Source organism: Panthera pardus, unplaced genomic scaffold, assembly GCF_024362965.1.
Source record: "Panthera pardus isolate Hobbes unplaced genomic scaffold, ASM2436296v1 HiC_scaffold_20, whole genome shotgun sequence".
Lineage (NCBI taxonomy): Eukaryota > Metazoa > Chordata > Mammalia > Carnivora > Felidae > Panthera > Panthera pardus.
The window spans coordinates 18759380-18776774 of record NW_026526766.1 but is presented as its reverse complement, the minus strand read 5'-3'; the positions used below and the strand labels follow the sequence as shown (position 1 = coordinate 18776774).

General features: G+C 37.7%; 1 protein-coding gene and 1 pseudogene across 1 annotated transcript in view; one reads left to right on the top strand and one right to left on the bottom strand.

The window, feature by feature from the left end:
* The window catches only part of VPS13A (vacuolar protein sorting 13 homolog A), a 252942-nt gene that overhangs the window by 156834 nt on the left and 78713 nt on the right, over positions 1-17395 (bottom strand). The window contains exon 23 of the mRNA XM_053907998.1: positions 14701-14839. Within this exon, the coding sequence (XP_053763973.1) occupies positions 14701-14839 (139 nt within the window). The remainder of the gene's footprint in view (positions 1-14700; positions 14840-17395) is intronic.
* On the top strand, positions 10462-10817 carry LOC109275369 (thymosin beta-4-like; annotated as a pseudogene).

The following is a 17395-nucleotide window of genomic DNA, read 5'->3' as shown; positions in this document are numbered from 1 at the left end:
TAAAGCTAGTTTTACTTTTTCTTTCCAATCTTGTCTTTATTTTTCTTGTTTTGTTGCAGAAGCTAGAGCATTCACACTATGAACCTGAATAGAAGTGATGAAAAAAGGCATTTCTTGAACTATTCTGTACCTTACAGGGAAAGCCTTCAGTGTTTTTCAAATTAAGTATGATAATACCTTTAGGTTTTTCCTAGATGTCCCTTACACCAGGTTGAAGAGACCCTCTTTTATTCCCCACTTAAGAGTTTTTATCATCAATAACTATTGATTTTGTGAGAAATTTTTTCTCTTCTACTGAGATCATAGACTTTTTCTCCTTTATTCCATGAATATAATTAACAGAATTGACTGGTAAACCATTTTTGCATTCATAAGGTAAATGCATTTGGTTATAGTGTATTATCCTTCTTACATATCATACTATTTCACTGTAATATTTGTTAAGGATTTTTGCATCTATGTTAATGAATATACATGTCTGTAGTTTTAATTTCTTATACTTCCTTTGTCTGATTACAATAGCAGGACCCTTTAATCTATGCAAGGAATCAAGGAAGCCTGGCCCATGCACAGATGAAATTAGCAGACACAGTTCAGGAGGAAGCAAGGCACTGGGCTTACTATAAAAGAAAAAAATTTTCTTAATGTCTCAAATATGCTCAGAAAGCTGATAAGAACCATGGAGAAAGAGCTAAAGGAAACCAGAATAATGATGTCACAACAAATAGAAAACACCAATGAAGAGACAGATTATAAAAAGAACTCAAACATAAATTCTAGACCTGAAAGTGCAAGATAATAAATGAATATGAGATATCATTATGGATCCTAAGTCATCTGAAGGATACGGAAATGTTAGGAACAACTGTATTTCTACATATTCAACACCTTGGATAAAAGGAACAAATTCCTTAACATACTTAATCTTATAAAGCTCATGCAAGAACAAACTGATACTGTAAACAGTCCTGTAAAAATTAAATACAGTCTGAAAATCTTTCAATATATTCCAGGCACAGATGGCTTCACTGGTAAATTCCAACTTCTGTAAGATAGAAATAGTATCAACTCTTTACAAATAATCTCATCAAACAGAGAAGGGGGAAACATTTTCCAATTCATTTTATGAGGCTAGCCTTTCCCTGATATCATGAGTAAACACGTAACAAGAAAAAAGTATAAACCAGTATCCTGTGTGAACATAAATACAAAAATCCTCAACAAAAAAATTAGCCAATAAATCCAACAATATAAAAGGATAATATGTCATGAACAAACAAGGTTTGTGTTAGGAATACAAGGCTAGGGGCATCTGGGTAGCTCAGTCGGTTGAGCATCTGACTTCGGCTCAGGCCATGGTCTCATGGTTCATGGGTTCGAGCCCTGCATCAGGCTCTGTGCTAACAGCTCAGAGCCTGGAGCCTGCTTCGGATTCTGTGTCTCCTTCTCTCTCTGCCCCTCCCCTGCTCACACTATGTCTCTGTGTCTCAAAAAAAATAAAGTTTAAAAAAAAAAAGGAATGCAAGGCTAGTTTAACATTCAACAATCAATGTAATTCATCATATTAACAGAATAAAGAAGAAAAAACTGTATGATTACAATAGATGCAGCAAAAGCGTTATATAAAATGCTACAAATACTCATGACACATAAAAAAACAGTTAACTGGGAATAAAAGAGTACCTCCTCAACCTGGGAAATAACATGTAGGAAAAACCTACAGTAATTACCATATTTAATAAACTAAGACTACCTATACTCCTGCCACCTAGGTTCTGGGTAGTAGTGGGTCCGTGGTTCCGGACCCACTGAAACTGAGGAAGTGGCACCGCTCTCAGAAATCCAGGAGGAGGTTCAGCCTCCAAAACACATGCACCTCTATTGATCTCAGAATAGCCTTCTGAGATTGATTGGTAGTGGCACCTCTATTGATCTCAGAAGAGCCTTCGGGGTTATTCTTTCCCCTTTTCTTGAAGAATAAAGCACACTCCCAGGTAGCTGGCTCTACTCTCCTGCCCCTTAGTATCCCGTAACTGCAAGGAGTTTTCTTCATTTTGTCCTGACTCTGCCCTTTTTAGTTCAAGCTGGCAACACTTCAGCTGGTATAGCCCCATTTCCATTCCTGGATTCTGCTGAGATGGTGGATTAGACCCAAGAGTCACAACCTTAATCCTTCTCTCAAGTGTTTTGTGCACAACACCCTGGGTTTTCTCTAACACGCTTTTCCATATTTTGCAATAAGGATAGGCTGAGCATTTTCCAAATCTTTGGTTTCCATTTTGCTTAAGAAATCCTTCTTAAAAATGTATTTCTTTTCTTGCATTTTACTATAGGCAATTAGGAAAAAACAAGACCATGTCTTGAGCAGTCTGCTTAGAAATCTCCATTAAATATCCAAGTTCATCACTTATAAGTTCCACATTAGAAAACAATTCAGCCATGTTCTTTGCGACTTTATAACAAGATCACCTTGCCACAAAAGTCTTTTCCCTCTCTACTCATTATCCAGTTCTAAAGCTGCTACCACATATTTGTTACCGCAACACCTCCCTTCCTGGTACCAAAAGCTGTGTTTGGTTGCTAGGGCTGCCATAACATAATTCCATGGACTTCATGGATAGTTCTAACAGAAATTTATTCTATCCCAGTTCTGGAAGCTAACAGGTCCAAGATCAAGGTGTTGGCATAATTTGCTTTATCTGAGGCCTCTCTCCTAGGCTTGCAGACATCCATCATCTTCTTTTGTTTGCTTACCAATGTATTTTCTTTTTTTTTTTTTTTTTTTTTTTTTGGATATTTATTGTCAAATTGGTTTCCATACAACACCCAGTGCTCATCCCAACAGGTACCCTCCTCAATGCCCATCACCCACTTGCCCCTCCCCCCCTCCCCCCCATCAACCCTCAGTTTATTCTCAGTTTTTAAGTCTCTTATGGTCTGCCTCACTCCCTCCCTTTTTTTCCCCTTCCCTTCCCCCATGGTCTTCTGTTCACTTTCTCAGAATCCACGTAAGAGTGAAGACATATGGTATCTATCTTTCTCTGTATGACTTATTTCACCTAGCATAACACTCTCCAGTTCCAACCACATTGCTACAAAAGGCCATATTTCATTCTTTCTCATTGCCAAGTAGTATCTCATTGTGTATATAAACCACAATTACTTTATCCATTCATCAGTTGATGGACATTTAGGCTCTTTCCATAATTTGGCTATTGTTGAAAGTGCTGCTATAAACATTGCGGTACAAGTGCCCCTATGCATCAGCACTCCTGTATCCCTTGGGTAAATTACTAGCAGTGCTATTGTTGGGTCATAGGGTAGATCTATTTTTAACTTTTTGAGGAACCTCCACAGTGTTTTTCAGAGTGGCTGCACCAGTTTGCATTCCCACCAACAGTACAAGAGGGTTCCCGTTTCTCCACATCCTCGCCAGCATCCATAGTCTCCTGATTTGTTCACTTTAAAACTCTGACTGGCGTGAGGTGGTATCTCAAGTGTGGTTTTGATTTGTATTTCCCTGATGAGGAGTGACGTTGAGCATCTTTTCAAGTGCCTGTTGGCCATCTGGATGTCTTCTTTAGAGAAGCCTATTCATGTTTTCTGCCCATTTCTTCATGGGATTATTTGTTTTTCAGGTGTGGAGTTTGGTGAGTTCTTTATAGATTTTGGATACTAGCCCTTTGTCTGATATGTCTTTTGCAAATATATTTTCCCATTCCATTGGTTGCCTTTTAGTTTTGCTGTTTCCTTTGCTGTGCAGAAGCTTTTTATCTGCATAAGGTCCCAATAGTTCATTTTTGCTTTTAATTCCCTTGCCTTTGGGGATGTGTCAAGTAAGAAATTGCTGCAGCTGAGGTCAGAGAGGTCTTTTCTTGTTTTCTCCTCTAGGGTTTTGATGGCTTCCTTTCTCATATTCAGGTCCTTTATCCATTTTGAGTTTATTTTTGTGAATGGTTTAAGAAAGTCATCTAGTTTCAACCTTCTGCATGTTGCTGTCCAGTTCTCCCAGCACCATTTGTTAAAGAGACTGTCTTTTATCCATTGGATATTCTTTCCTGCTTTGTCAAAGATGAGTTGGCCATACTTTTGTGGGTCCAATTCCGGGGTCTCTATTCTATTCCATTGGTCTTACGTGTCTGTTTTTGTGGCAATACCATGCTGTCTTGATGATTACAGCTTTGTAGTAGAGGCTAAAGCCTGGGATTGTGATGCCTCCCACTTTGGTCTTCCTTCTTCAATATTACTTTGGCTATTCGGGGTCTTTTGTGGTTCCACACAAATTTTAGGATTGCTTGTTCTAGCTTCGAGAAAAATGCTGGTGCAATTTTGACTGGGATTACGTTGAATGTGTAGATCACTTTGGTAGTATTTTAACAATATTTATTCTTCCAATCCATGAGCACAGAATGTTTTTCCATTTCTTTATATCTTCTTCAATTTCCTTCATAAGCTTTCTGTAGTTTTCAGCATACAGATCCTCTACATCTTTGGTTAGGTTTATTCCTAGGTATTTTATGATTCTTGGTACAGTTGTGAATGGGATCAGTTTCTTTGTCTTTCTGTTGCTTCACTATTAGTGTATAAGAATGCAACTGATTTCTGTACATTAATTTTGTATCCTGCAACTTTGCTGAATTCATGTATCAGTTCTAGCAGACTTTTGGTGGAGTCTATCGGGTTTTTCATGTATAATATCATGTCATCTGCGAAAAGGGAAAGCTTGACTTCATCTTTGCCAATTTGGATGCCTTTGATTTCCTTTTGTTGTCTGATTGCTGATGCTAGAACTTCCAACACTATGTTAAACAACAGCGGTGAGAGTGGACATCCCTGTCGTGTTCCTGATCTCAGGGGGAAAGCTGTCAGTTTTTCCCCATTGAGGATGATATTAGCTGTGAGCTTTTCATAAATGGCTTTTATGATGTTTAAGTATGTTCCTTCTATTCGGACTTTCTCAAGGGTTTTTATTAAGAAAGGATGCTGTATTTTGTCAAATGCTTTTTCTGCATCAATTGATAGGATCATATGGTTCTTTTCTTTTATTAATGTGATGGATCACACTGATTGATCTGCAAATGTTGAACCAGCCCTGCAGCCCAGGAATGAATCCCACTTGATCATGGTGAATAATTCTTTTTATATGCTCTTGAATTCGATTTGCTAGTATCTTACTGAGAATTTCTGCATCCATATTCATCAGGGATATTGACCTGTAGTTCTCTTTTTTTTGCTGGGTCTCTGTCTGGTTTAGGAATCAAAGTAATACTGGCTTCATAGAATGAGTCTGGAAGCTTTCCTTCCCTTTCTATTTTTTGGAACAGCTTGAGAAGGATAGGTATTATATCTGCTTTAAATGTCTGGTAGAATTCCCCAGGGAAGCCATCTGGTCCTGGATTCTTATATGTTGGGAGATTTTTGATAACTGATTCAATTTCTTCGTTGGTTATGGGTCTGTTCAAGTTTTCTATTTCTTCCTGTTTGAGTTTTGGAAGTGTGTGGGTACTTAGGAATTTGTCCATTTCTTCCAGGTTGTCCAGTTTGTTGGCATATAATTTTTCATAGTATTTCCTGATAACTGCTTGTATTTCTGAGGAATTGGTTATAATAATTCCATTTTCATTCATGATTTTATCTATTTGGGTCATCTCCCTTTTCTTTTTGAGAATGCTAGCTAGAGGTTTATAAATTTTATTTTTTCAAAAAACCAACTCTTGGTTTCATTGATCTGCTCTACAGTTTTTTTTAGATTCTATATTGTTTATTTCTGCTCTGATCTTTATTATTTCTCTTCTTTTGCTGGGTTTGGGGTGTCTTTGCTGTTCTGCTTCTATTTCTTTTAGGTGTGCTGTTAGATTCTGTATTTGGGATTTTTCTTGTTTCTTGAGTTAGGCCTGGATTGCAATGTATTTTCCTCTCAGAACTGCGTTTGCTGTATCCCAAAGCGTTTGGATTCTTGTATTGTCATTTTTATTTCTTTCCATATATTTTTAAATTTCTTCTCTAATTGCCTGGTCAGCCTATTCATTCTTTAGTAGGGTGTTCTTGAAACCTCCATGCTTTTGGAGGTTTTCCAGACTTTTTCCTGTGGTTGATTTCAAGTTTCATAGCATTGTGGTCTGAAAGTGTGTGTAGTATGATCTCAATTCTTTTATACTTGTTAAGGGCTGTTTTGTGACCCAGTATGTGATCTATCTTGGAGAATGTTCCATGTGCACTCAAGAAGGAAATATATTCTGTTGCTTTGGGATACAGAGTTCTAAATGTATCTGTCAAGTCCATCTGATCCAATGTATCATTCAGGGCCCTTGTTTCTTTATTGATCCTGTGTCTAGATGATCTATCCGTTGTTGTAAGTGGGGTGTTAAAGTCCCCTGCAATTACCACATTCTTATCAATAAGGTTGCTTATGTTTCTGATTGCTTCATATATTTGGGGGCTCCCGTATTCGGCACACAGACATTTATAATTATTAGCTCTTCCCAATGGATAGACCCTACAATTATTATATAATGCCCTTCTTCATCTCTTGTTACAGCCTTTAATTTAAAGTCTAGTTTGTCTGATAGAAGTATGGCTACTCCAGCTTTCTTTTGACTTCCAGTAGCATGATAGATAGTTCTCCATCCCCTCACTTTCAATCTGAAGGTGTCCTCAGGTCTAAAATGAGTCTCCTCTAGACAGCAAATAGATGGGTCTTTTTTTTTTTTTATCCATTCTGATATCCTATGTCTTTTTGTTGGTAAATTTAGTCCATTTACATTCAGTGTTATTATTCAAAGATACGGGTTTAGAGTCATTGTGATGTCTGTAGGTTTCATGCTTGTAGTGATGTCTCTGGTACTTTGTGGTCCTTTCAACATTTCACTCACAGAGTCCCCCTTAGGATCTCTTGTAGGGCTGGTTTAGTGGTGATGAATTCCTTCAGTTTTTGTTTGGGAAGACCTTTATCTCTCCTTCTATTCTGAATGACAGACTTGCTGGATAAAGGATTCTTGGCTGCACATTTTTTTTTTCAGTTCATCACATTGAAGATATCCTGCCATTCCTTTCCGCCCTGCCAAGTTTTAGTAGATAGGTCTGTCACTACTCTTATGAGTCTACCTTTGTAAGTTAGAGCCTGTTTATCCCTAGCTGCTTTCAGAATTTTCTCTTTATCCTTGTAGTTTGCCAGTTTCACTATGATATGTCATGCAGAAGATCGATTCAAGTTATGTCTGAAGGGAGTTCTCTGTGCCTCTTGGATTTCAATGCCTTTTTCCTTCCCCAGATCAGGGAAGTTCTCAGCTATGATTTGTTCAAATACACCTCCAGCCCCTTTCTCCCTCTCTTCCTCTTCTGGAATTCCTATTATATGGATACTGTTCCGTTTGATTGCATCATTTAGTTCTCTAATTCTCCCCTCATACTCCTGGATTTTTTATCTTCTTCTCAGCTTCCTCTTTTTCCATAACTTTACCTTCCAATTCACCTATTCTCTCCTCTGCCTCTTCAATCCGTGCTATGGCTGCCTCCATTTTACTTTGCACCTCATTTACACCATTTTTTAGCTTATGACTATTTCTTAGTCCCTTGATCTCTGTAGCAATAGATTCTCTGCTGTCCTCTATGCTTTTTTCAAGCCCAGCAATTAATTTTATGACTATTATTCTAAATTCTTGTTCCGTTATATTGCTTAAATAGGTTTTGATCAATTCGTTAGCTGTCGCTACTTCTTGGAGTTTCTTTTGAGGAGAATTCTTCCGTTTCGTCATTTTGGATAGCCCCTGGGGTGGCAGGGAACTGCAGGGCACTTCCCCTGTGCTGTCTGGAGTAACTTGCGTTGGTGGGCGGGGCTGCAATCAGACCTGATGTCTGCCCCCAGCCCACCGCTGGGGCCACAGTCAGACTGGTGTATACCTTATCTTCCCCTCTCCCAGGGGCAGGACTCACTGTGGAATGGTGTGGCCCCTGTCTGGGCTACTGGCACACTGCCAGGCTTGTGGTACTGCTTCGATGGGATCTGGGGTATTAGCCGAGGTGGATCCACAAGGTGCACAGGGGTAGGAGGGGTAGGCTTTGCTCACTTTGCCACTGGTGGTCCCCTGCAGGAGGGGTCCTGCAGCACCGGGAGGGAAGCAGACCCTTGGGAGGGATAGATCCACAGAAGCACAGCGTTGGTTGTTTGAGCGGTACAAGCAAATGTGGTGACGGGAACTGGTTCCCTTTGGAATTTCCGCTGGGGGATGGGAGAGGGAGATGGCGCTTAACCGGCGCCTTTGTTATCCGCCAAGCTGAGCTCTGTCTTCCAGGGCTCAACACCTCTCCCTCCCAGTGTCCTCTAGCCCTCCCTGCTCTCTGAGGGCAGAGCTGTTGACTTTTAACATTCCAGATGTTAAGTCCCACGGGCTGTCAGAACTCACGGAGCCCCAACCCTCCGCTTTTCCAAGCCAGACTTCGGGGGCTCTGCCTTGCCAGGTGGACTGGCCCTCCACCACCCTGGTTCCCTCCCTCCAGTCCGTGTAGCGCGCACCGACTCTCTGCCCTTCCTACCCTCTTCTGTCGGCCTCTTGTCTACGCCTGGCTCCAGAGAGTCCGTTTTGCTAGTCTTCTGGCAGTTTTCTGGGTTATTCAGGCAGATGTAGGTGGAATCTGAGCAATCAGCAGGACAAGATGAGCCCAGCGTCCTCCTACGCTGCCATCTGCCCCTCTCCAGAGGTCCATCTTCTTGCTGTGTTCTCACTTGGCGTTTTCTCTGTACACATGCACCAATGATGTCCTTTTCTGTGTCCCAAATTCCACTTCATATAAATATGCCAGACCGAATGGATGAGGACCCACCCTAATGGCCTCATATTAACACTCTGAAGGCCTTATCTACAAATATAGTCACATTCTGAAGGAATAGGGTTAAGGTTTCAACATATGAATTCTGGGCGAACAAAAAATAACAAAATATGTGAAGCAAATGTATGTTCCAATTACAGAAAAAAATGAAAATACTTAAAGACTTAAATAAATGAAAAGATAGATCATGCTAATAGAAAGATTCAATTTTGTTAAAATGCCAATTCTTCCCAAATTGATAGTACAATAAAACCACTATCAAAATCCCAGCAGAATTTTCTTGTGGAAATTGAAAAGCTGATTCTAAAAGTTACATGAAAAGGTTAAGAACCAGTTGGAACTATCTGGGGAAAACAAGCAATTCAGATGCCACACTATCTGATTTCAAGATTTACCACTGATAACAGTATCAAAAAGAATAAAACACCTAGGAAAAAATTTAAACAAAGAGGTGAAAACATCTGTGCACTGGAAACTACAGAACACTGATGAAAGAAACTCAAGATCTAAAGAGATGGAAAGATTTCATGCTCAGGGACTGCAAACAGTAATATTAAGTTCATACTACTCTGGGGCGCCTGGGTGGCTCAGTCAGTTAAACATCTGTCTCTTGGTTTCAGCTCAAGTCATGGTCTCACAGTTTTGGGTTTGAACCCTGCATCGGGCTCTGCACTCACAGCAAAGAGTCTATTTGGGATTCTCTTTCTCTCTCCCTCTCTCTGCCCCTCCACCAACTCCTCTTCCTTTCTCTCAAAATAAATCAATATATAAACTTAAAAAAAAGTTCACACTACTCAAAGCAATCTTCAGATTCAATGCAATCTCCATCAAAAGTCCAGAGGCATATTACACACTAATAGAGAAGAATAATGCTAACATTTGTATAACCCCAAATGGCCAAAGCAATCTTGAGAAGAACAAAGCTGGAGGCATTATACTTCCTTATTTCAAAATCTATACAGAGCTATAGTAATCCAAACAGTATGGCACAAACATAAAAACAGACCCATAGACCAATGCAACAGACATGAGAGGCCAGGAATAAACCTTTGCCTAATGACCAATTTTTCGAAAAGGAGTGAAGAATATACAAGGAAAGGACAGTTTCTTTCAACAAATGGTGCTGGGAAAACTGGACAGTCACAGGCAAAAGAATAAAACTGGACTCCTACCTTAAACACAAAATCAACTCAAAATGTATTGAAGACTTGAATGAAAAACCTGAAGCCATAAGCTTCTAAAAGAAAACATAGGCAGGTAAGCTCCTTGATAGTCTTGGCAATGATTTTTTAGATCTGATACCAAAGCAAAGGCAACAAAAGTGAAAATAAACATGTGGGACTAGCTCAAATTAAAAAGCTTCTGCACAGCAAAGGAAATGATCAAGAAACAAAAGGCAATGAACTGAATGGGAGAAAATATATGCAAATAACATACCTGATACGGGATTAATATATAAAATATATAAAAACTCATTCAACTCCGCAAAACAAACAATCCAATTTTAAAATGGGCAGAGGAAAGAAATGGACAGTTTTCCAAAGAAGACATACAGATGGTCAGCAGACACATGAAAAGATGCTCAACATCACTAATGGAAGTGCAAATCAAAACCATGATGAGTTATCACCTGACATGTCAGAATGGCTACCATCAAAAAGACGCACTACTGCACAGACCAGACTTCGCTTGAGGGCCATGCTCCACTTTCTCTGCAACTATGTCTGACAAACCCAGTATGGCTGTAATTGAGAAGTTCAATAAGCTGATACTGAAGAAGACAAACATACGAGAGAAATCCACTGCCTTCAAAAGAAACAACTAAACAGGAGAAGCAAGCAGGTGAATCGTAATAAGGCATGTGCCGCCAATATGGACCGTACATTCTACAGCATTGCCTTATTTTACTTCTTGTGGCTGTTGAACTTTTTAAGATGTAAAGAGGTTCGATCAAGTTTAAATGACCATCCTGCCCCTTTTCACATCAAAGAATGGAGAACTACTGACAATGAAGGCGCCTGCCTCTCCCACCTAGAAAGGGAGATGCAAAGAACTTCCATGTTGGTGAAGAAAGAAGCTGGGTGGAACAGAAGTGAAATCTAAAGTAAAAACCAAGCTGGTCCAGGGTGTCCTATAGGCTGTAAAATGCAGTTTAATCAGAGTGCCATATTTTGTTTACATCATTTTAACTATTGGAATGCACATTTTGTAAAATATGCAAATACAGCTTTAAAACCTGAAAAAAGAATAAAAGAACAATGGGCAAGAAGTATTGGAGACGACGTGGAGAAAAAGGAACTCCTATGCACCTGGTAGGAGTGTAAATTGGTGCAGCCACCACGGAAACAGTGGGAAGGTTCCTCAAAAAACTACCATGTGATCCAGCAATCTCACTTTCTCAGTTTTCCAAAAGAAATGAAAACAGGATGCCCAAGAGATATCTGCACTCCATGTTCGCTGAGGTATTATTCACAACAGCCAAGATATGGGAAACTACCCAGTGTCCATCAAACAGACGAATGGATAAAGACAAGATGTGTGCATAATTTAACATTATTCAACTCTGAGAGAGAAGGAAGGGAATCCCGCCATTATGACAGCATGAATAGACCTTGAGGGCAGTATGCTAAATGAAATAAGCTGGAAGGAGAAAGATACTGCCAAGTATCATTTATATGTGGAATTAACAACAAAAATGTCAGGCTCATGGCAACAGAGAATAGAGAAGCGGTTGCCAGAGGCTAAGGGGTAGAGGAAATAGGGAACAGCTAGTAAAAGGGTACAAACTTTCAGCTTTGAGAAGAATAAGGCTGAGGATCAAGTGTAAAACATGGTGACTACTGTCGACAACCTGTACTGAGTAACAGAAGGCTGCTAAGAGAGTAGAACTTAATGTTCTCACCAAAAACAAGTATGTGAGGTAATGGATGTGTTCACTGACTATACAGGTGAAATGCTTTCACAACATACACATAGGTTAAACCACCACACTATACACATTAAAAATCGTATAATCTCATTAGTCAATTGCACCTTAACAAAACAAATAAAAATTACAAAGAAAAAGAAATCTATTACAGGAAGTGAAAGGAACATCCAGCTTCAAGAGATGATGTTAGGACCTTTCAGACTCATGACTGAAACTTTCTGAGCATCCATGAAGGGGTGATTCTTTGCTTAAAAAACTTTTCTTTACCTGACCTATGAAATCACTTCAAATTAAATTAAAACTCTTAGAAATGACCTAGTGTTTTGTACTCAACTTTCTTGAGAAACTTGGAAAAAGCAGAAAATAGAGTCTCTACTGATTAGGACATCATTTATATCGAAAGCAGCATGAAAACAGCAAAAACAAAGCCAGCTGTTGGGCTGTAGATTTGTTTAAAGAATGAGAGAAAGAAAAAAAGAAACATGAATTTAAAGTTTGGCTCTGCATGCTAAAGGCTACAAACTTTATGATCTTAGCAAAGTATTTAGCTTTTCTAGAGTCTATTTCCTGGGCAAAATAATGACTGTTAACACTTAACTTGCTGAATTGTGATCAGGGTTAAAGATAAAAATATACAGAAATACAGAGGTGGACTAGGGTTTGAACATAAATAACAGATGACCTGACATATAGTATTCCTTAGCCAAGCGTGTGGCCTGACACATAACAGAAACGCAGTATAAGACATACTACATAGTTATTCTCTGCCTATTTTTATATATGCATTTGATTTTAAAAAGAACATCTAGTATAGATCCTATGTTTGATACCCTCTTGATATACAGATTAAGCCCAAGATATGGGAGACGGAGGAGTCCCCCCAGATATCAAAGATAATGAAGAATGAACCTAACATTTACCTAAGTACTTTCTCTAAAACTTAGAAATGTTTAAGAAGAAAAAACATGGGCGCCTGGGTGGATCAGTCAGTTAAGCGTCCAACTCTTGATCTCAGCTAAGGTCATGATCCCACAGTAATGGGACTGAGCCCCACACTGGGCTCCATGCTCAGCATGGAGCCTGCTTGGGACTCTCTCTCCCCCACCCTCTGCCCCTCTTCTGCTTATGCTCACTCTCTAAAAAATCAAAACAATATATAAGAACCTAAAACTATAAAACTTCTAGACTATAACACAAGAAAAATCTTCTTGATCTTGTATTAGGCAAAAATTTTACAGACATAAAAAGCTTCATCCGTATTCTTTTATTCATGTTTCTTATATTCCATAAAAGTATATACTGATGAAGTGGATTTCATCAAAATGTAAAAACTCTGCTCTTCAAGAGATTGTTAACAAAAAGCTCAGCAAGAGATTATGAAAAAAAATATTACAAAGCACTTCAGTTTTTAGGGTATGGGACAACATGTCAGCAAATTACTCTTACATGGTTTGATGAAGTTAAGTTCCTTGTACCATTTTTACAACTTTTCTCTAAGTGTGAAATTATTTCAAAAGGAACAAGTTAAATGTGGAAATAATTTTTAAAAGAGAAAAACATGAACACTTATCTTCATTTTGAAGTTTTCTTCATAAGAGGTAAGGTACATAATATAAAACACACAAATCATAAAAGAAAACCTAATAACTGAATAGTTGAAAGTAAAAGCTTTGGCATGCCAAAAATAAATGAATCAGATAATAAAGAAGGAAACAAATGTTCGTAAAAGACAAATAGCAACAATTTCCTTAAGTGGAAAACCACAACACAAAAGACATGAACACCAGTTTCCAAAAACAAAAAGTCAAACACCCAATAAACTTATGAACATAAGTCCTATAGTTACTTGTAAATGCAAATCAAAACCAAAATATAACGTTTTTTTCATTTAATTGAATAAATTTTAAATTGTTAATACTTAAGACAAATGAGAACAGAGAAACACATTTACTGCTGGTGGGACTATAAATTAGTACTCAATTTAAAATTCGGCAAAGTTCATGAAAATGTAAAATTCACTGAGCAATGCCACTTGTAGGAATTTATCCAATGGATAAAAATACACAAAATGTATGTACAAGGAAGTTGAAAACAGTGTATTTTAACTGTGAGCACTCATGTGAATACCCATGAAAAGGGGATCATGTTAGGCAAAGAATGGTACGTTCACACAATTCAATACTATATGGCTATAAAAAAGAAAAAGGTAGATCTGTATGTGCTAACATGAAAATATCTCAAGGGTACATAATATATAATGGTGAAAAGAATACAAATTCAGAATGCTAAGTATAATAATCCAATTTATGTAAATTTTAAGAACCTGAGAGTGTGTGTGTATATATATACATATACATATACATATACATATACATATACATATACATATACATATACATATACATATGGATATTTATACATAAGCATGCCACAGTACATGCCATAAACACTTCTGGACAAATACAGACATAGTGGTTAACAATGTTACCACCGAGGAGAGAGACTGCAAGCTGAAAAAGGGAAGAGAGGCAGACTTACCATGTAACTCTCTTTACTACATGCGCCTTTTACTCTTTCATCATTTTCTCTTTTAAGATATAATTTTTTTTTAATGTTTATTTATTTTTGAAACAGAGAGAGACACAGCATGAGCAGGGAAGGGGCAGAGAGAGAGGGAGACACAGAATGTGAAGCAGGCTCCAGGCTCTGAGCTGTCAGCACAGAGCCCGACGCAGGGCTCGAACTCATGAACTGTGAGATCATGACCTGCGCCGAAGTCGGACGCTTAACCGAATGAGCCACCCAGGCACCCCTTAAGATATAATTCTTAAAGGTCTATTCAAAATGAATTAAATTGTTTTACCCAAAAAATTCTGTGACTCTTACAAATACTTTTTGTTGAGTTATTTTAATTTGTACTTTTATCAATTTTGCAAAAACATTACCTGAAATGGTTTGGCAGGGGCATATGTTTCAGTTGCAGGTGTGGGTTTCGGAATGCTTTCAATCAATTCCAAAATCCCTTGCAGTTTTTTATCTGAGATTCGTAAAGAAATCAGTGGTAACTTTCCAAATATCTTGAATCTGTTTCAAAAAAACAGTAATCATTATAAGGCAAACTTCATTCTGATTTAAGTGCACTAAAAAGACAAATGTTCCCCTTGAAATATGCAAAAGTAATAAAATGCAATTTTAAGCTCTAAAAATTACCCACACAGTCCCTATGACATATTATTCCCTAATCTCCACCCAAATTTGTTTTGCCTCACTGACCAGTCTCACTAGGTAAACTAACTTCAATATTTTTCAGCCGCTTATTTTCTAATGTTACTATGTTTATTATCCCTCTACTATTTGCCAAGGTCAGTTCACAATTACTAATTATTAATTATTTATTACATTACAGACACTAAGGAAAGCACTGAAATACATTATCAAACATACTCACAACCTATATGGTAGACAACCTATTTTTGCTCTCTGCTACTTGTAAGTTCCCATATGCACAAAGTTCCTATCAGGAAACTAATGCTTACCAAGTTCAAGTAACTACTACGAGATTATGTATCTAAAATCATGTTTAAAAGTCAGATGTGACTGAAGAAAAGTTACATGATCATAGTAAGTAGATGCATATGACGAAATCCAACACCTATCCATGATAAAAACTTTCAGTGAACTAGATGAAAGGAGAGCTTCCTCAACTTGATAAAAAAGATCTTCAAAAAAATCTACAGCTATCATCATATTTAATGGTAAGAAACTGCAAGTTTTCCCACTAAGATTAGGTACAAAGCAAAGATGTCTCTCTGATCACTCCTTTCAATACTGTACTAGAAGTCTTTACCATGCAGTAAGACAACAAAATAAAAAGTATACAGATTGTGTTCACAGATGACATGATCATCTATACAGAAAATCTAAAAAGACTCCTACAGAACTAATAAGCCCTTATAACATGGTTGCAAAATACAAGGTTGGTATGCAGCAATCAATAGCTTTCCTACATACCAACAATGGACAAGTGGAGTTTAAAAATTAAAAACAGGATCGTTTATATTAGCACCCAAAAAAGTAATACTTGGGTATAAATCTAACAAAATATATACAAGATCTGTATTGGGGAAATTGTAAAACTTTGATGAGTGAAATCAGAAAAGAAATGAAGAAATAAAAAGATATTCCAGTTTACCTATGGATATTAAAACCCAGGGCACCTGAGTGGTTCAGTCAGTCAAGCATCCGACTTCAGCTCAAGTCATGATCTCACCCATCATGGGTTTGGGCCCCACACATAAGGCTCTATGCTAACAGCTCAGAGCCTGGAGCCCGTTTTGGATTCTGTCTGTCTGTCCCTCTCTCTCTCTCCCCCTCCCCTGCTCATGCTCTATCTCTCTCTCTCAAAAACAAACATTAAAGAATTTTTTTTAACTCAGTATTGTCAAGATGTTAGTTCTTCCCAAACTGATCTATGGATTCAATGCAATTAACATCAATATCCCAGACAACTATTTAATAAATATTGACAAAATGAGTCTAAGGAGAGGTAAAGGATCCAGAATAGTAAACATAATACTGAAGGAGAAGAACAAGGATGGAGGACTGACACTCCCAGACTTCAAGATTTACTATAAAGGTACAGTAAGACACTGATATTGGCAAAAGAAATGACAAACAGATCATTGGAAGAGAATACAGAGCCTAGAAGTAGACTTCTATAAATAAAGTCCACCGATCTTTGACAAAGAAGTAAAGGCAATATAATGAAGCAAAGATATACTCTTCAAAAAATATAACAGAGATAACTAGAAAAATGTGCTAAGGCTGATGTCCAAGAGATTACTGTCTACTTTTCCTTTTAGGATTTTTACAGTTTTAGGTCTCATAATTGAGTCTAACTCACTTGGAGCTTATTGTTGGGTATGGTATAAGAAAGTGGTTCAATTTCATTCTTTTGCATGTAGGTGTTCAGTTTCCTCAGCATATTTTATTGAAGTGACTGTCCTTTCCTCATTTTATATTCTTGCTTCCTTTGTTATGGAGTAATTGACCATATAAGTATGGGTTTATTCCTGGGCACTCTATTCTGTTCCCTTGATCTATGTGTCTATTTCTGTGCCAGTACCATAGTGTTTTGATTATAGCTTCGAAGTATATCTTGAAACCTGAGACTATGATACCTCCAGCTTTATTCTTCTTTTTCAGACTGCTTTGGCTATTCAGGGTCTTTTGTGGTTCCTTACAAATTTTATGATTATTTGTTCTAGTTCAGTGAAAAATGCCACTGATATTTTGTTAGGGATTGCTTTGAATCTGTAATTTGTTTTGTTGTATAGACATTTAATGATAGCAATTCTTCCAATCCATGAGCATGGAATTCTTTCTACGTCTTGGTATCCTCATTTTCTTTCATCAATGATTACAGTTCTCAGAGTACAAGTCTTTCACTTCTTTGGTTATGTTTATTCTTAGGTATTTTATTCTTTTTGGTGCAACTGTGAATGAGATTGTTTTTTCTTTCTGCACTTTATTATTAGCATGTCAAAAGGCAACAGACTCCTATGTATTCATTTTATACCTACAAATTTACTGAATTCATTTACTCTAGTAATTTTTTTGGTGGAATCTTTAGGGTTTTGT